This window comes from Raphanus sativus, chromosome 5, assembly GCF_000801105.2.
Source record: "Raphanus sativus cultivar WK10039 chromosome 5, ASM80110v3, whole genome shotgun sequence".
Classification (NCBI taxonomy): Eukaryota; Viridiplantae; Streptophyta; class Magnoliopsida; order Brassicales; family Brassicaceae; genus Raphanus; species Raphanus sativus.
The window spans coordinates 17132656-17151265 of record NC_079515.1 but is presented as its reverse complement, the minus strand read 5'-3'; the positions used below and the strand labels follow the sequence as shown (position 1 = coordinate 17151265).

General features: G+C 41.7%; 2 protein-coding genes across 2 annotated transcripts; one reads left to right on the top strand and one right to left on the bottom strand.

Annotated features, from left to right (window-relative positions):
* Positions 1–603, bottom strand: LOC108831411 (F-box protein At2g35280-like). Its single transcript, XM_018604955.1, has one exon. It carries the CDS (start codon positions 601–603, stop codon positions 1–3), a length of 603 nt encoding a protein of 200 aa, XP_018460457.1.
* Positions 604–12973: 12370 nt separating this feature from the next.
* Positions 12974–15886, top strand: LOC130494895 (uncharacterized). The gene is made up of 7 exons (XM_056985728.1): positions 12974–12998; positions 13323–13400; positions 13491–13568; positions 13662–13745; positions 13932–14373; positions 14477–15411; positions 15537–15886. The coding sequence occupies exons 1-7, from the start codon at positions 12974–12976 to the stop codon at positions 15884–15886; spliced, it is 1992 nt and encodes a 663-aa protein (XP_056841708.1).
* Positions 15887–18610: the final 2724 nt, after the last annotated feature.

Here is an 18610-nt window from a genome sequence, read left to right as displayed (position 1 = left end):
TTAGTTGTTTTTATTCATAGCAAACTCAAAAAATTGATTAAGCCTTTCATAGTAGTAACCATGGTTGCATACTCGACCACGTCTTTTCCTTGAACGGCAACCACAGAGTGTCTCAAGGTTGGCACGAGCTATATAGTAGCCTTGATTCATGAAGTACGGGATATCAGTCAGAGATTTTTTGACTCTTTCCCAGCATTGATCGGAGGTTGAACGATTTTCCTTCCATCCCAGTTTATCCAAATACTTCTGACCTTTATGAAATCGTTCTACGGCAAGCAGTGACAAACCATAAAGATACGTACCGTCTATATAACCTCCATCCGATGATTGGCGTAAATGATATAGGCCTGCCTGCTCGTCTTCCTTTACGAACAATTGAAGAATGCCCTGAATATAGTGTGCCTCAGGGTTCCCACTCTCCAAGCATAGTTCCTTGAACTCTATGTGCTTAGACATCATTTCGGTTGGCTGGGCAGCAAAATATGACAAGGAAATGTTTCTCAAGTAGTTGGTGCGATCTGAGTTGGAGAGGTCGTCATTTGAAGACGCAGAATCACCGATGGATATGATGTCATAATTGTTTACCGATGCATCTTCTCCCATCTTCAAAGTAGTGTCTTTCTTCTCGGGAAGTATATTCTTTTGATTAAGGTATTGTTTACTCGCAATTGATAATGAGAATGTTGTGAAAGAAATGTTGGAAGTTGTAGGATATTTATAAAGAATACTTTTATTTCTTACATGATGTGATTGAACGTGCCGAGAATGCTATTTACGTGTTATAAAAAAGTTGTTACCAACTTGTTATTACAAAGGATGCTAGAAGTACGTGCTAAAAAAGGAGAAGGGACGACACATGCAGAAGGATCTACACCTTCTAGGCTAAAAGGTTGTGGTAATTGTATTGTCATTTAATAAGAGGATATTGTCGTTGCTTTTCTTGGCATGCACCAATAGTTAGCATCAAAATAAGTTATTTTAGTATTAAAAATGTAGAAAGTAAAACATCAATTAGACCAATAATAGTTTACATAATATATTCTTCAGTTCAATAAATTTTTAGTCAATCAATTAAGCTGTCAATTTAGGAAATGCACTCATGGTTGGGATCGAAATAACTTTAGGAATGCTTATATTTTATGCCATTAACTATAATAAATGTTTAAAAATTAGTTGACATTACTCGTCGCCATTTTCATATGTATAACAATATTTTGTTGCTCAAGGAAAATATTTACTTGACTTATTAATTTCATATGCTCTTATAAGTATGAAATTAGGTTATATGGTCGACCATTGTGTAGATCATATTGAGCACAAAGAGGTTATAATATACACTCTGTATCTTCTCTGTTATTAAGTTATACAAACCTCCATGAAGGTTCATATTGATATTTTTGTATACAGAGAAATGGCAATGACAACCGTGAAGAAATCCATATCTGAAATTATTGAATCAAATTCGGTAAACATTTCGTCCTTCTACTAAATTTCCTAAATGTTTTTTTGTATAAGGGAAAAGTAATTCTCAACATCTAATATTTTTTATATGATTTGCATTTCAATGCTTTATCATAGTCTGGAAAGATTATGGTTGTTGCTAAAATTGAGGCCATTGATTTGGATAAACCATGATACTACACGGCCTGCAAAGTTTGCACAAGAAAAATGGATAGACAAGTAAGTAAATGGTATTGAGGGAGAGAATCAAAATATTCACCACAACCCTCAATACAATTGCAAAAGTTGTAGAAAGGATTTTGATAATGGTATTAACTGGTATGGTCTTTATAGTTTTCAACCTTCCGGAATTATACTATCATTTTGTTAAAAGTTCATATACTAAATAGGTTTTATATCTTTAGTTACCACTTGGTTGTACGTGTTAGCGATGAATCAAATGTTGAAGCCAAATTTGTGCTTTTCAACAATATCGCGGAGAAGCTAATTAGAAGACCTGCGTTTCAGTTGGTCCAAGAGGCTCCTCAGGTATTTGCTTCATTTTGATTAGGGGGATTAAAGAATTTATTATTGAGATACTTTACATCGGAAATGAATAATTATGTTTTATAGGAAAATCCACATTTTCTACCACAATCTCTAACTGAATTGATTGAGAGGAAAATTCTATTTATGCTGACTAGAGAATCTAATGGTCAAAAAGAACAAAATTCAGCATATGTTGTTGATTCAGTTGTTGACAATGCAGAAATAATCGAACTCTTTCATCCACATGTAAGTTTTGGTTGCAATAGAGCATTTGCTATTGTAAGTATATTTACATATCCTAACAAAATTATTTATTTATGCAGCCACATGTTGTCATCTTTCATGATTATGACTCGGATGAGGAGTGAGTATTAAAAGAATCGATGCTAATCCAAAATGAAGGAAGAAAGATCAAGACCATTATGCACTCGAAAGTGCAAGCGTTTAAGCAATTATTTGTGTTTGGCATTTTTTAAACAATTACATTATTTTTCCATTATTTCCCTTTTGCGTTTTTTGTCTTATCACAATGAATAATAAGTTGTTCTAATATAATTGGTTTATAAGACAACTACTATACAACCTTTTTTGAGATCATAGCACATTTAATCTTTAAAAATTTATCAAAAGAATAACCCAATCAGTTGCATTTTAGATCCGATAAATAATTTTATATCTAAGGTGAAAAAATTTTGGGGTTCTATATATGTTAAACTTACCAAAACAATCAGTTACAATAAATGTACACAGCTAACAACAGATGATTCTTCAATTCTAAAAATATCAACTGTTTTCCGAAAAAATATCATATTCACTTGCACAAGGAATATAGACACGGTAAGAAATTAAAACCAACTTTAGAATAGCCAACAAAGGATTTTGCATATATTTCAAATAATGGTCTAACCTAATGGTCATGAATCTATCTTTATTATATTGATTAAATAGGTCGTCTTCTGAATTCTATAGTCTTCATTTTCTGTTAAACTATATAAGTTTGTTGAAGCCTTTTTTATAACTGCATTTGGAAAATTTTATAGGTAGAGTCCTGTTCTTAGAAAAGACACAAGCAATATCTGAAAAGTCTGACGCATGAAGAGAAGTAATCCACTGGGAACAGATGTGAGGGGTAAAACTCACACCTAGATTTTAGATCAGGTTTTATGTTTAGGAAAGGTTAGGGAAGGATAACGCGGGCTGAATCCCGTAATAACTTATGGAATGAATTTGATTTGTATTGATAATGTGGTAAAGAATGGTTACAAAAGATGTTTCTCTTGATGATTACAAAGATAAGGAAATGTTTAAGAGATGATGTGAATAATCGTAAGAATGCAGATAAAAGTTGAATAGATCCTCTTTCTTGATTTGCTTTCTCTTTAAATAGCCTCAGGTCCCGCTTGATCGTAGCCAACTGGTTCCCGATACCTCCTCCGTGATTTGAGGGATTTGTAACAGCTCCCCTTTGACCGGGTCCTGCGCCTATTTATTTGTCCACGAGCTACCTCTTTGACCGGGTCCTGCGCCTGTTTACTTTTCAACGAGCTGCCTCTTTTCCTTGACCTCTCTGATGAACATCTCCAGCTCACAGCCTCCAGATCTGACTTAGCTGTTCTTGAAGATTGAATTCATGATGGGCCTTTCGCGGCCCGTTATCATTTCTTATTGTCTATCACTAGTTAGGGGGTCATATTTGGGCCCAACAGTTGCCCCCAGCTTTCGAGATAAGATTCCTTATCTCGGAAGCTAGACCTAGCCGCCGAGCATCAATCTTTTTGTTGAGATCTCGAGCAACAATTATCTTTATTGAAGATTTCTTTTGCTTAATCTGATGGCTACGATTGCGTATGAAAAGGAGCAAGTATCCGACTTCTCGGCCAGCAAGCTTCCCTTTCCTCAATTCTCAGAGAGTTCAGGTACTTTCGAGATTAACATGTTTAATCTATCATTTTCCGGAGAGTATGGTTCTAACTTAGGTTTGGTGGGTCCTGATTCAGCTCCAGTCGAGACGTCCCAGATGGACGATGACAAGGAGGCAGATGAGGGAGATCCAGCCAAAGAAAGTGATCCAGTCGAGGGAGACAAGGATGTCGGGATGAGCTCCCGAGATAATGGTGGCTAAGAGCTGCGGCTCTTTTTGAATTGTAATGTTGCTTTTCATGACTTTTGCCCAATGGGCTTTGTTTACGTTTCAGACTTATAGCCTGAGGAGGCTTTTAAACCTTAGGGTCTTCTGAACCCTCGTTAGCCTAGGAGGCTTTTAAACCCTTTTATTCAAATTTCGGTTTTGTTTTTCGTATTAAGTCATTTGACTTGGTTTGATCGTTTCTTGGATGAGATTGACTTTTGTTAAGTGGAAGTTTTGGTTTGGACATGTATCGTGATTATTATATACAATGTCCAATGACTTATCAGGTCTCGAAGATTTCAAGTACATTCGATTACGAGGATCCTTAGAAGGAGTTCCTGAAACATTGAGATTAGCTCAGGGTTTTTAGGAACCTGAGCTACTCTGAAGACCTTAGGAGGGGGTTCATGGGAACCTGAATTCGTGTGTGGGATTTTAAGACCCATTGAAGTTTGCTTAGGATTTTAAGACCTTTTGAGATTTGATAAGGATTTTAAGACCTTTTGAGATTTGATAAGGATTTTAAAACCTTGGAGATTTGATAAGGATTTTAAGACCTTGGAGATTTAATAAGGATTTTAAGACCTTGGAGATTTGGTAAGGATTTTAAGACCTTGGAGATTTGATAAGGATTTTAAGACCTTGGAGATTTGGTAAGGATTTTAAGACCTTGGGTCCAGGTTCGTCGAGACCTGATATTGCTTGAAGGATTTTAAGACCTTCGAGGTTACTAAGGATTTTAAGACCTTAGGTCCAGGTTCGTGGAGACCTGAGTTTGTTGGAAGGATTTTAAGACCTTCGAGGTTACTAAGGATTTTAAGACCTTAGGTCCAGGTTCGTGGAGACCTGAGTTTGTTGGAAGGATTTTAAGACCTTAGGTTCAGGTTCATTGAGACCTGAATTTGTTCGAAGGATTTTAAGACCTTAGGTTCAGGTTCATTGAGACCTGAATTTGTTCGAAGGGTTTTAAGACCTTAGGTTCAGGTTCACGGAGACCTGAATTTATTCGAAGGGTTTTAAGACCTTAGGTTCAGGTTCACGGAGACCTGAATTCATTCGAAGGGTTTTAAGACCTTAGGTTCAGGTTCATTGAGACCTGAATTTGTTAAAAAGTCAAAGTATCGAAGATAATTGCTTTATTGATAATAGGATACATGGTATCACAATAATCATACAATCGCTGTTTGGGCTATATGTTCTCAAACATATGCCCCCTTTCGCCATGATGGAAAGAGTGTTAAAATGAGATTGGGGTTACACTCATGACACAATTGCCTACGTACCCAGTCAAGGGGTCAAGCCTAACGTAATTCGAGGAATTTAAGTACCTAATGATAGTATTTCTTCAGATTTGTGGCATTCCACGATCTGATTTCAGGTACCTCGGTTCGTACCTTCAGGAGCTTATAGACGCCAGGTCGTACCACGTGGATAATCCGGTAAGGACCTTCCCAATTGATCCCTAGTTTCCCAGCATCTGGTTTTTTGGTTCCTTCGAAAACCTTCCTAAGTACTAGGTCACCTACAACGAATTGTCGGGACCTGACTTTGGAATTGTAATGTCGGGCCATTGCTTGCTGATAGTTTTAAATGCGAAGCAAGACTCGGTCTCGTTGTTCCTCGATTAAGTCGAGGCTATCTGATAAGAGCTAGTCATTAGCTTCGGGATCAGACGTACAGAGCTCCCGTCAGAGTCTCCCAGTGGAGGTTTCCGCCGGAACGACAGTTTTCATCCCGTAAGCTAAAGAGAAAGGGGTTTCCTCTGTAGCTTTTCTTGGGGTGGTTCGACATGCCCAAAGTACTTCAGGTATCTTTTCAGACCAGGTTTTCTTGTTGGTTCCAAGGCGTTTCTTGAGATTTGCTAATATTGACTTATTAGCAGCCTCCGCCTGACCGTTACCTTGAGGTCGTCGAGGTGTTGAGAAGATAAGGCGGATATTCCACTTGTCGCAAAATGCTTTGAAGTCGCGAGAAATGAACTGTCGTCCATTATCGGTTACGATTTCATACGGGACGTCGTGGCGGCAGACAATGTCTTTCCACACAAATCCTTCGACTTCGAATCTAGTTATCTGTTGGAAAGCTTCAGCTTCTATCCACTTCGTGAAGTAGTCTGTCAAGACCAAGAGGAAGCGTAGCTTCTGCCTTCCTCTTCCTGACGTTATGAGTGGTTCTACGATGTCCATGGACCACCTCATGAACGGGTACTGAGCGGATATTGAGGATAATTTTTCCGCAGGCTGATGTATAATCGGTGCATGCCTTTGGCATTTATCACATGAAGAGAAGTAAACCTCGCAGTCAGCGATAATGGTGGGCCAGAAATAGCCTTGTCTTTTGATTCGGATAGCTAGAGCTCTGCCCCCATAGTGGTTTCCTCAGGAGCATGCGTGCATTTCTTTCATAAGATTGATAGCATCGGGGCCATGGACGCATTTTATGTAAGGTCCGGAAATGCTTCGTTTATGGAGGGCTGACTCGATTATGCAGTATCTTGCGCTTAATGCTTTGAGTTTTTGGGCCTCCCACTTATTGGGGGGGATCTTACCCTACAAGATGTACTGCATGATCGGTATTCTCCAATCCTCTCTCCCAATGATTTTGTCATGAAGAGATGAGGGCGGGTCTTGTTCAGGTCCCTGAGTGTCGTGACCTGATGTGTCTTGTTCAGGTCCCTGAGTGTCGTGACCTGATGTCTTATTGCCCCCGGAGATATTGGTCGGATTAGGCTCGAAGGAGTCTGAATTTTGAGGAATATCTCCAGTTCTGGGGTTGTTCTCCGGAGTCTGGGTCGTTTCTTCGGATGCGATTTCAAAAGCAGAACGACTCCTGGTCCTGGCTGCGTGGACAGGTGAATCCGAGATCTGGATCTTGCCCCCGGAGGTATGCTTTTTAAAGCTACGAATTCTGGTTTTTGGGAACCAGTACGTTGTAAGAACTTGGGTTGCTACCGTCTGGGGGTAGCTACCTTTCGTTTGCTCTTTCGGCTTGCTATCGATCTCAGCTTTGGTAGCTATGTCGATACTTGGCTTTTCGATTCCCTTTACGGGTATGATCCGTTTTATGAGGGGGTCTGATGTTGACGCTAAAGCAGCCAGCGCGTCTGCTGAGGAGTTCTCTCCTCGTGGGATCCTCGTTAGTTCAAATCTGTTGAACTGCTTAGTGAGGTCCCGGACAACTTCGAGGTATGCCCCCATTCTTTCGTCCCTTGTTTCATACTCGCCGTGGAACTGGCTAGCTACTAGCTGTGAATCACTATAAGCGTTCAGCTCTCGAATTCCGAGGCTTAGGGCGAGTTTAAATCCTGCAATTAATGCTTCGTATTCAGCCTCGTTATTAGAAGCGCTGAATCCGAGCCTGTAGGATTGTTGGATGGTTTCTCCAGCTGAGGAGGTCAGCCTTAGACCGATGCCGGAACCTTGTATTGGCGAGGCTCGTCAATGTACAGACTCCACTTCGGAGCTTCCGTTTCCAAGTCTAGTTGTTTGGAAGCTAGCTCGATTATGAAATCGGCAAGGACCTGAGCTTTTACTGCTGCTCGAGGTCTATACTCGATATCGTATTCACTGAGCTCTATTGCCCATTTAGCAAATCGTTATGATTGGCTAGGGCTGTGCAAAGTTGTTCGCAATGGTTGTGAAGACATTACGACGATTGAGTGCGATTGGAAATAAGGTTACAATTTTCTGGCAGCTATTACTACAGCTAGAGCTAGTTTTTCCATAGTAGGGTATCTAGTTTCGGCGTCTATCAGACTCTTGCTGGTATAATAGACAGGTCTTTGCTCGTTTTGCTCTTCTCGTACCTGCACACCACTAACTGCAGCGGTTGTTACGGCGAGATAAAGATATAACGGTTCTCCCATACTGGTTTAGCCAGGATCGGAGGTTCGGAGAAGTAAGCTTTCAATTGTTTGAAGGCTTCCTCGCACTTTTCGTCCCATAAGAACTTCTTATTATTTTTTAGAAGTTTGTAGAATGGAAGGCACTTATCGGTGGACCTGGATATGAATCAATTTAATGCTGCGATTCGTCCAGTCAATCTCTGTACCTCTCTGGTTGTCTTAGGTGACGACATTTCCAGAAAGGTAGCTATCTGTTTCGGGTTGGCTTCGATGCCTCTTTCGGTTACGAGGTAGCCGAGAAACTCGCTTGAAGGTACCCCGAAGGTGCACTTAGCAGGGTTGAGCTTCATATCGTATTTGTTGAGGATATCGAAGCATTCCCTTAGGTGGGAAATATGGTTTTCTCCAATTGAGGATTTGACTAGCATATCATCAATATAGACCTCCATGGTTTTCCCGAGCTGGCCAGCGAACATTTTATTCACTAGCCTTTGATAGGTAGTTCCTGCATTTTTTAAACCGAATGGCATGACCTTATAGCAATAGGTCCCTCGTTCAGTTATGAATGCGATTTTCTCTTGATCGTCGGGATCCATGAAGGACAGGAGCTGGTGGCCAGCAGTGGCCTCGACCAAACGATCGATGTGAGGTAACGGGAAGCTGTCTTTGGGACAAGCTTTATTTAGGTCGGTGAAATCTACGCAGATTCTCCATTTCCCGTTCTTCTTTTTTACAACTACTGGATTAGCTAGCCAGTCTGGGTAATGTACCTCACGAATGGACCCATCTTTCCTAAGTCGGTCAACCTCGTCGTTAACAGCTTGAGCCTTTTCTAGGCCTAGCTTGCGACGCTTTTGTTTGATCGGTTTGAAAGTGGGGTCTACATTAAGCTTGTGAGTAGTGACGTCGGCGTTTATACCCTTCATGTCACTGGTGGTCCATGCAAAGGTTCCGACGTTGCTTTTTAGAAAGTCGATGAGCTCCTTCTTAGTCTCGAGAGGTATCTCGGATCTGATACTCACTTGCTTTTCAGGATTTGAGTCGTCAATACTGACTTGCTCGGTGAGGTTCTTAGGGGGACCTCGAATATTCTGTTGTATCTCACGACCCTCCTGAATCTGTAATTGCTATTGGGGTGATTCTTTGAGAATTTCGAATCCTCCCAGGTAACAGATCCTGTAGATCTTTTGGTTACCATGCACGGTAGATATCTCTTCAGGTGTCGGGAATTTCACACATTGGTGATAAGTTGAAGCTTCTGCTTTCATCTTATGGATCCAAAGTCTTCCTAGGATCGCGTGAAACGGGGAAGGTCTGTCGATGACTACGAAATTCATCATTTTCATGATTCCGCCAGCTATAATTGGGAGCTTAATAGTTCCCAATGAGGTAGCTGTTTCTCCGGAAAAGCCTATGAAGCTAGCTTTCTGGTCAACGATTTTGTACCCATCTATTTCAGGAGACCTTTCTCGTTTCAGGAGACCTTTCTCGTTTCGGTGAGGTATCTCTGGGACCTCTTTTCTGGTAGGGCTGTGGTTTCTTGAGGTCCAAGCCCTTTATTTCTCTGGCAGCAAATTTAACTGCCAGTTGTCGTTGGAGGTCCCAACATTTCTCGGTTGCGTGCCCTTTCCGATCATGGTAAGAGCAATGTTTGTTCTCATCATGTCCTTTTTACCAAGGGGTTTTATTTGCTGCGGCGACAGGTTTTCCTTCCTTATCTTCCTAGATTGCATAGGAGTGTTCCCCCTAGGTCTGATTATTTCGAGAGTTCTCCTTTTTATGAGGTCCTCTTGCTTCCGAGGTTTCGTTTTTCGAATGACTCTGGGATTTTTTGTAGAGTTTATCCAGTGCAGCTGTTTCCTCTTCCAGGTTAACATATTTGGAGGCTCTATGAAGAGCATCGTCGATAGTTGGGGGAGGATTGAGCGTTAGCTCCGACCAAAGTTCTGATTTATACCAGGGACCTCTCCTGAGAGCCTCGATGGCAACTAGATCATTGGGGTTCGAGAGCTTAGTTCTTACTGCTCTGAATTTTTTGATGTAGGCTCGTAGCGAGTCTCTCACTCCTTGTTTAATTTTCCAGAGGTCAGCCTCGGATGCTTGCTTTTAGGATGTGAGTCGAGTATTGCTTCATGAACGCATTACTTAACTGGTCGAAACTGTCAATTGAATTTGGTTCAAGACCAGAGAACCATTTGAGGGCTGTTCCGACCAGGTTTTCGGCGAATGTCCTGCAATAACCTGCATCACATTCTTCTTTCGTGAAGTGAGCCTTCACGATAGCTAGCCGGAAGGCTCTTAGGTAGGCCTTCGGGACCAAGGTCCCGTTGTATTCGGGGATCTTAATTTTTCGGGTATCTCTTACGTAAGAGCTGGCAATTCTGTCAGTGAATGGACTTCCACAGGTATCCTCAATCAAGCTCTCGATTTTGGGAGCTGAGCTCGTTGCCTTGTGAACTTGAGCTCCCAATTTTTGGAGAGCTGCGTGAGTTCGCTCCATATATCTGCGAATAGCCTCAGGTCCCTCTAAAGGAAGGACAGTCGGGTCATCATTAGATACCTGACGGACAGGTCCCTGATGGAATCGTGTTCGATCATTCCCCCAGTCGCTTGGTGGGCTGTCTTACCCACCGGCCCTTGGGTTATTTTGACGAGTCGGGTTTGTGTGGCGAGCTGAAGGATCAGCATCCGTCCTTTCATCCGGGTTCGTGTTTAGGTTTCTGGCCTGAAACGCCGGAGCTAATGTTCTGCCCCCGGACGGATTGGATACTCCTTCTCCCAACCTAATGCTAGGTGGTGGAGGAGGTAAGCGAGCACTTCGACCAGTAACCTGATCGGATAAAGAGCTAGTTGATGCTAGGTTGCTTCCCATAGCGCTGGTGAGGGGTGGACTAAACACAGGCGATGTCCTATCACGAGGCGTTTGGAAAGCAGGTCCATGTTCTCTCCTGAACCAGTGTTATCAAGAGAAAAGTCTAGATGTCCTCGAGGGAACGAGGGGTCAGTTATTCGATCCCGGAAGGTAACTCCCGAGCCCTGACGTTGCGGTGGTTGGGTTGTTGCGGTTAGAGATCTAGTGACCTCTTCGAATCGTTGCTGCCGAGCGGCTAGCTGTTGCATTGTACGCTCACCTTCTTGAGCTTTTTCTACCAGCTGCATCATCATGCGACGGATCTCAGAGAGCTAAGCCTCCGTCTGGTTCGGAGCAGGTTGGTGCTGAGGGGTAACGAGGGCTGGGAGCCCTGGATCGATCCCACTGGAGGTTCTCGTGTTGGCTGCTCCAGCACTGTTCATCGAGATACTGTTCATCGAGATACTGTTCATCGAGATACTGTTCATCGAGATACTGTTCATCGAGATACTGTTCATCGAGATACTGTTCATCCGAGTACTGTTCATCCGAGTACTGTTCATCGGGATACTGTTCATCGGGATACTGTTCATCGAGATACTGTTCACCGAGATACTGTTCTTCCAGTACTGTTCATCCGAGTACTGTTCATCGGGATACTGTTCATCGGTTAGATGAATTTGTTGTCTGATCGACTGGATTCATCCTTAAGTTGGAGTAAGGGATTCCATTGTTTCTTCCCCACAGTCGGCGCCAATTGTGAGGGGTAAAACTCACACCTAGATTTTAGATCAGGTTTTATGTTTAGGAAAGGTTAGGGAAGGATAACGCGGGTTGAATCCCGTAATAACTTATGGAATGAATTTGATTTGTATTGATAATGTGGTAAAGAATGGTTACAAAAGATGTTTCTCTTGATGATTACAAAGATAAGGAAATGTTTAAGAGATGATGTGAATAATCGTAAGAATGCAGATAAAAGTTGAATAGATCCTCTTTCTTGATTTGCTTTCTCTTTAAATAGCCTCAGGTCCCGCTTGATCGTAGCCAACTGGTTCCCGATATCTCCTCCGTGATTTGAGGGATTTGTAACAGCTCCCCTTTGACCGGGTCCTGCGCCTATTTATTTGTCCACGAGTTACCTCTTTGACCGGGTCCTGCGCCTGTTTACTTTTCAACGAGCTGCCTCTTTTCCTTGACCTCTCTGATGAACATCTCCAGCTCACAGCCTCCAGATCTGACTTAGCTGTTCTTGAAGATTGAATTCATGATGGGCCTTTCGCGGCCCGTTATCATTTCTTATTGTCTATCACTAGTTAGAGGGTCATATTTGGGCCCAACAACAGACAGTGGGAAAAAACCACCGAAGATTAAAAAAATTGGTATGTTTTTCTTAAAATAAATATAAACCTTTATCATTTTATTATAATTTTCATACTGCTGAATATATAACTGAGTATACCCGATTGGTATGGCAAATTGATACAAATAACATAAATTCTCTTGAACAAATATATTTCATAAGAATTTGGTACACATTCTGAAGTAACAAACTTTTAATATTTTTCCTATTTGCTACCACACTTTCATAACATAGGTATAAATGACAAAGAGAATACTCCAACGGAGAATATAACACAAAAGTCGTCCATCACAAATGTTTCACCAGAAACAACAATCAATCTTTTTCGAACGCCCTTTCATAATGTTACGAATCAAGTATTTCGACCCATTAATCCACAGCCATCGGAGCCTAAACCTGGATTAACACAGTAAGCTAGATCTGCGAGAAAGGAAATACTGAATAACAAAAGAACAATAGGCCTTACTACCTCAAATAGAGGTTATTCTCTTTGCGGTTTGATTTTCCCCACGTTGATTTTTGTTAATCTGCCAAAGAACAAAACATTTCTGACAGTGATCTACGTTTAATTAAACTGTGACAAGGATTTTCAAGCCAACCAAGCCATCAGTTGTACCAAATATCGGTAATAGTTTCTTTTCCAGTGATACTTACGATAATACTACAGAAAAACTATGCAAACATTTCTCGATACTACATTACTTATTTCTAAAGGTTATTGTACTTACGTCTGCAGGTTCTTATACTTCAACCCAAACTTCACTAAATATTTCAAATGGCATTGGCTCTGTAACCAACATGGACCCATCGAGTATAGGAACCGGTAACTAATCATGGCAGATAACATAAGTTATTTTTGAAGTAGTATTATTTTAAAGAAATAGTAAAGCAAATGGACTCTGATTGATAAAAACTTTCTTATAATAAAACAATGTTATCTTTTAGCTTCAATTGGTAATCAAGAATCTATTATCGGGAGTACCAACATTTTCTTCAGGAAACATAAGATAATTGGATCACCTCCATCGGTGAATTCAAAGACTAAACAAAAGAAAAGTAACAACGGGTTTTAAATAATAATGAATGCATATATAATGTATTGTACTATATCTAAAGTGCGACTAAACTTAAACATTTCCAAAAACAGCAAGACCAGGTTCGAACATTGCAGGACCATCGAGTTCTGGTCTTCCACCATTGTTTGAAACAGATTCAAATCCTGAAGGTATTGTTTTAAATGTTGTAGCTGTGTACCAATTTCAGCACTTTCTAACATACTTACATTCGTTTATATGTTTAAATCAATCTTTTGCAGCTACTCAATGTCCAAACCAAAACAAAACAAATGAATTCATTCTTCCACCAAGGTTCATCGTACAGGATCATCCTGAAGGTAGAAAGTCTTTTCCATCTAGATACTTAGACTCAAATTTATATTCATTGATGATATTTGATTTTATATGTTGTGATATACTTTTTTACGCAGCTTATAATAATCGATATGAAATGGAGAGTGAGTCTGAAAATGAAGATGAAGATGACGAGAATCAGACTTACAATGGCTATCCTGGTGGAGAGTCTTTGATAAATCCATCACCACAACATATCCCACAACAAGAAAATCATACCGTAACTTCATCTATTACTATCGGGTTACAAAAAAACGGTGATGTCTTCAAAATTGTACAATGTCTGTTGATAATAAATAACAATTTATTAGTTAGTTTTTATACTAATCATGTCATTTTTTATACAGGTTATTACGACGAAGGAGATCCAGTTTGGAATTGTAGGTTTTGTCAAGCATACATGTGGTATGGTGAAAGAATTGCAAAACGCCGTCGTAGCAAGAAACCTGTCTTCTTAATGTGTTGTAAACATGGTAAAGTTGTGCTTCCTCGGCTCGCGAATCCTCCAATGGAGTTAATGTATTTGTTATGCAAAGACGACGAATTAAGTAAACATTATCGAGAGTTTATACGAGCTTACAATATGATGTTCTCTTTCACATCACTTGGGGGGAAGATAGATCATTCTATTAACAATGGTCGTGGACCATTTGTTTTCCGAATGTCTGGTGAGAACTATCATCGTATTGGTGATATAGTTCCCGAGCCTGGACAAGCTCCAAAATTCTCCCACCTGTATATCATTGATACTTTAAATGAGATAAAAAATAGACTTGACGCTTATGCCGGGTAATTTTGTAGACTTTTTGAACTTACTATGATTATATTTTAGGATTTTGCATGTTTGTCTACAATTTGTTAACTTAGTTTTGATTCTTACTATACTGTCCAGGTCTGACGGAGCTAGCGCTAAGAAACTAAGAGAACCACTTGTTCTTCTTCTGCAGAATATGTTAGATCAGTATAATCCTCATGTTAAGGCTTTTAGGTCTGCAAGAGATAGGTTCGACGTGGAAGGATCAACAGGTTATAAGATGAGGTTGATTGAAAGTCGGCAATCTGATGGACGGACCCATAATCTGCCCACTGCAAATGAAGTTGCTGCTTTGATACCTGGAGATTTTGTTTTAAATATGGAGCCTCGAGATATTGTTCTAGAGAGTACAAGTGAAAAGTTGCAAAGGATAAGTGAATTACATCCGGCGTATTTGCCTCTGCAGTATCCACTATTGTTTCCATATGGAGAGGATGGTTTTCGATTAAATATTCCAATTGGTTTTGAAGACATGGCTGGGAGAAAACGCAAAAATGTAACAATGCGTGAATACTTTGCATTTCGCATTTTAGAGAGGAAGGGGGAAGCACCCACGATTACGAGATCAGGCATATTGTTTCATCAGTTCCTTGTGGACGCCTACATAATGATAGAATCGAGTAGACTGCGTTACTTGTGGCTGAATCAGAAAAAACTCCGGTCAGTTAGTTATGATGCAATCCAGAAGGCAGCTGCAAAAGGCGGAGCTAAGATGGCTGAGCAAAGGAGCCGAATTTTCATCCCAGCAACTTTCACCGGAGGAAAACGGTATATGAAGCAGCATTACTACGATGCCATGGCTCTGTGCAAGTACTATGGATTTCCATATCTTTTCATCAATTTTACGTGCAATCCAAAATGGCCTGAAGTTACAAGGTATCTGAAAAAATATAACCTTACCACCGAAGACAGACATGAAATATTGTGCAGAGTTTTCAAGATGAAACTCGATAATCTTATTATCGAGTTTTTGACAAAAAAAGACGGCTCCTTATTTGGCCCAGTTTCTGCAGGTAAATATCCTAACAAATTTTCTCCAGTGATGCCGGTGTTTTTTGTTTTGTTTTTCAAAGAACTACTTTAGATAGTATTTTCATCAGTTAAAATGTTTTAAATGATTTCTTTTGTGTTTTGTCAGTAATGTACACGATTGAGTTTCAGAAAAGAGGAATGCCACACGCTCATATTCTCGTCTTCATGCAAAATGGAGCCAAATTTCCAACAGCTGATCATATAGACACTACTATATCGGCTGAGATACCGGACAAGACGGTAGATCCAGACCTGTATGCAATCGTTGGGGATTGTATGATGCATGGTCCTTGCGGTCCAGCAAAGAAGGATAATGTATATATGGTTAACGGTAAATGTTCTAAGATGTTTCCGAAACGACTGAACATCAGGACATCGATTGACGCAAATGGATTACCAGCTTACATGCGTCGTATTGATGGTAGGTGTTGGGCCCGAATATGGCCTGGTAGCTGATTATCAAATAATAGAAGATGATGATGGGCCGCGATAGGCCCATCGCGAGTTCAAAACCTAAAGAGAGCTAAGCTAGAGCCGAAGGCTGAAAGTTAAGGATCCTAACTAAAGAGGTCACGACGAAGAGGAAGCTCACGTCATAACAAGAAGAAGCGCAGGACCCGGTCAAGGGGAAGCTGTTGCGGATTCCACCTCAAGCGGAGAAGATCTCGGAGATCAGTTGAAGACAACCTAAAGAAGCCCAAGGCTATTTAAAGAGAGGGTCGAGGACTAAGAAGAGGATCCGATTCAACTCATTTTTTACTAAACATTCATCAAAACATTCTTATTGTAACACTCTTATAATCTTTGTATTCATCAAAGATCACCTTTTGTAACCATCCCATTTCTACTATATCAATACAATACAAGTTCTTACGGGATTCAGCCCCTGATTATCTTTCCCTAACCTTTCCTAAACATTAAACCTGATCTAAAATCTAGGTGTGAGTTTTACCCCTCACAATTGGCGCCGTCTGTGGGGAAGAAACAATCGAATCCCTTACTCTAACTTGAGGATGAATCCTACCGATCAGACAACAAACCCGTCTGACCTTAACCTCCCGATTCAGAGCGATGGCTCACCGAACGACGTAGGCTCTAGTCCTGTAATCACAGAGCCTCGACGTGGCGACCACCGATCTGGGCAACAGCTTCCGGCTGGCGCTCGAACGAGCCAAACTACAACCGGGGGTATTATCATCAGGTGGAACCACCTCCGGGCTCCCGATCACCGAGAATCCTTAGCAGCAAGCCATTCCGAATCAAACGGAGGCTCAGCTCTCTGAGATTCGCCAGATGATGATGCAGTTAGTGGACAGAGCTCAGGAAAGTGAGCGCACGATGCATCAGCTGACTGTTCGTCAGCAACGATTCGAAGAGATAACTAGATCTCTAAACTCAACAACCCAACCACCGCAACGTCAAGCTCCGGGGGCCATTTCTCATGATCGATTAACCGATCCCTCATTCCCCCGAGGACGTTTAAACTTTTCCCCTGATAGCACTGCTCCGGAAGGACGCGGATCTGCTTTCCAGACACCTCATACTGGGACAGCCCCCGTGTTTAATCCACCTAACACCAGTGCTATGGGAAGTAACATAGCGACAACTAGTTCCACACCCGGTCAGGTTACTGACAGGAGTACTCGCTTACCTCCTCCGCCGCCTGATCTTAGGCCCGGAGCAGGAATATCCTTCCCATCTGGGGGCAGAGCGTCAGCTTCGGTTTATCAAACCAGAAGCTCGATCCCGAATGGGGACAGTTATCAAAGGATAGATTCCGATAACCCCAGAGCTGGTGAGCGATCTAGCCCTCCAACCGCATGGGAGGATGAGCAAACTCGATTCCGTCAGGAACCTGCCCGTCGGGTACCTGCTAACGACCCAAACATCCTTCCTTTAGAGGGACCCGAAGCTATCCGTAGATATATGGAACGAACTCACGCAGCTCTCCAAAAATTGGGAGCTCAAGTCCATAAAGCTACGAGCTCAGCTCCCGAAATCGATAGCTTGATCAAGGAAACTCGTGGAACTCCATTCACGGACAGAATTGCCAGCTCTCACATAAGAGATACCCAAAAAATCAGAATTCCCGAGTATGATGGGACCTCCGACCCGAAGGCCTATTTGAGAGCTTTCCGATTGGCAATCGCTAAAGCCCATTTCACACAGGAAGAATGTGAAGCAGGTTACTGCAGGACATTCGCTGAAAATTTGGTCGGAACAGCCCTTGAGTGGTTCTCCGGTCTCGAGCCAGCCTCGATAGACAATTTCGATCAATTAACTAACGCCTTCATGAAGCAGTACTCAACCCATATCCTGAAGCAAGCCTCTGAGGCCGACCTTTGGAAGGTCAGTCAAGGAATGGGGGGCTCACTACGAGTGTACATCGAGAAATTCAGGGCAATAAGAACTAAGCTCTCGAATCCTAACGACCTAGTCGCCATCGAGGCTCTTAGGAGAGGTTTGATCTATAAATCGAAATTCTGGTCAGAGCTAACACTCAATACTCCTCCAACTATCGACGACGCTCTTCATAGAGCCACCAAATATATTACTCTGGAGGAGGAGACAGCTGCACTGGATAAACTCCATAAGAAACCTCAGAATCACTCAAAAGGTGAATCCTCTGAGACTAAGGGACCTCACAAAAAGGGTAACCCCCGAAATAATCAGACTCAGGGAGAACATTCCTACGCAATCGAGGAAGACAAGGAAGAGAAACCTGTTGCAGCAGCAAACAAAACTCCCTGGTCAAAAGGCTTTGATAAAGGCAAAAGTTGCTCTTATCACGATCGCGAAGGGCACTCAACCGAGGAATTTTGGGACCTCCAACGTCAGCTGGCAGCTAAATTCGCAGCCGGAGAAATAAAGGGCGTGGACCTTAAAAAACCATCACCTTATCAGAAAAGAGGTTCCAGGGACACTTCCCCGAAACGCGAGAGGTCACCTGAAAAGGAGACCGATTCGCCACCTCCAGCTCCCAAGAAAAGAGTCGACATGATTCTTGGGAAATTCCCCCAAGGAAAAAGTTTACAAGTCGAAGCTCTCTTGAGCAAACCGTCCCTCAATCGAGCCCCGACTCGAGGGTAGACTGTATCCTTGGAGGATCAGACATATGTCAAGACTCCGTCAATTCCATTAAGAATCATGTGCGGAAGGTTGTGTCTAACACTGGACCTA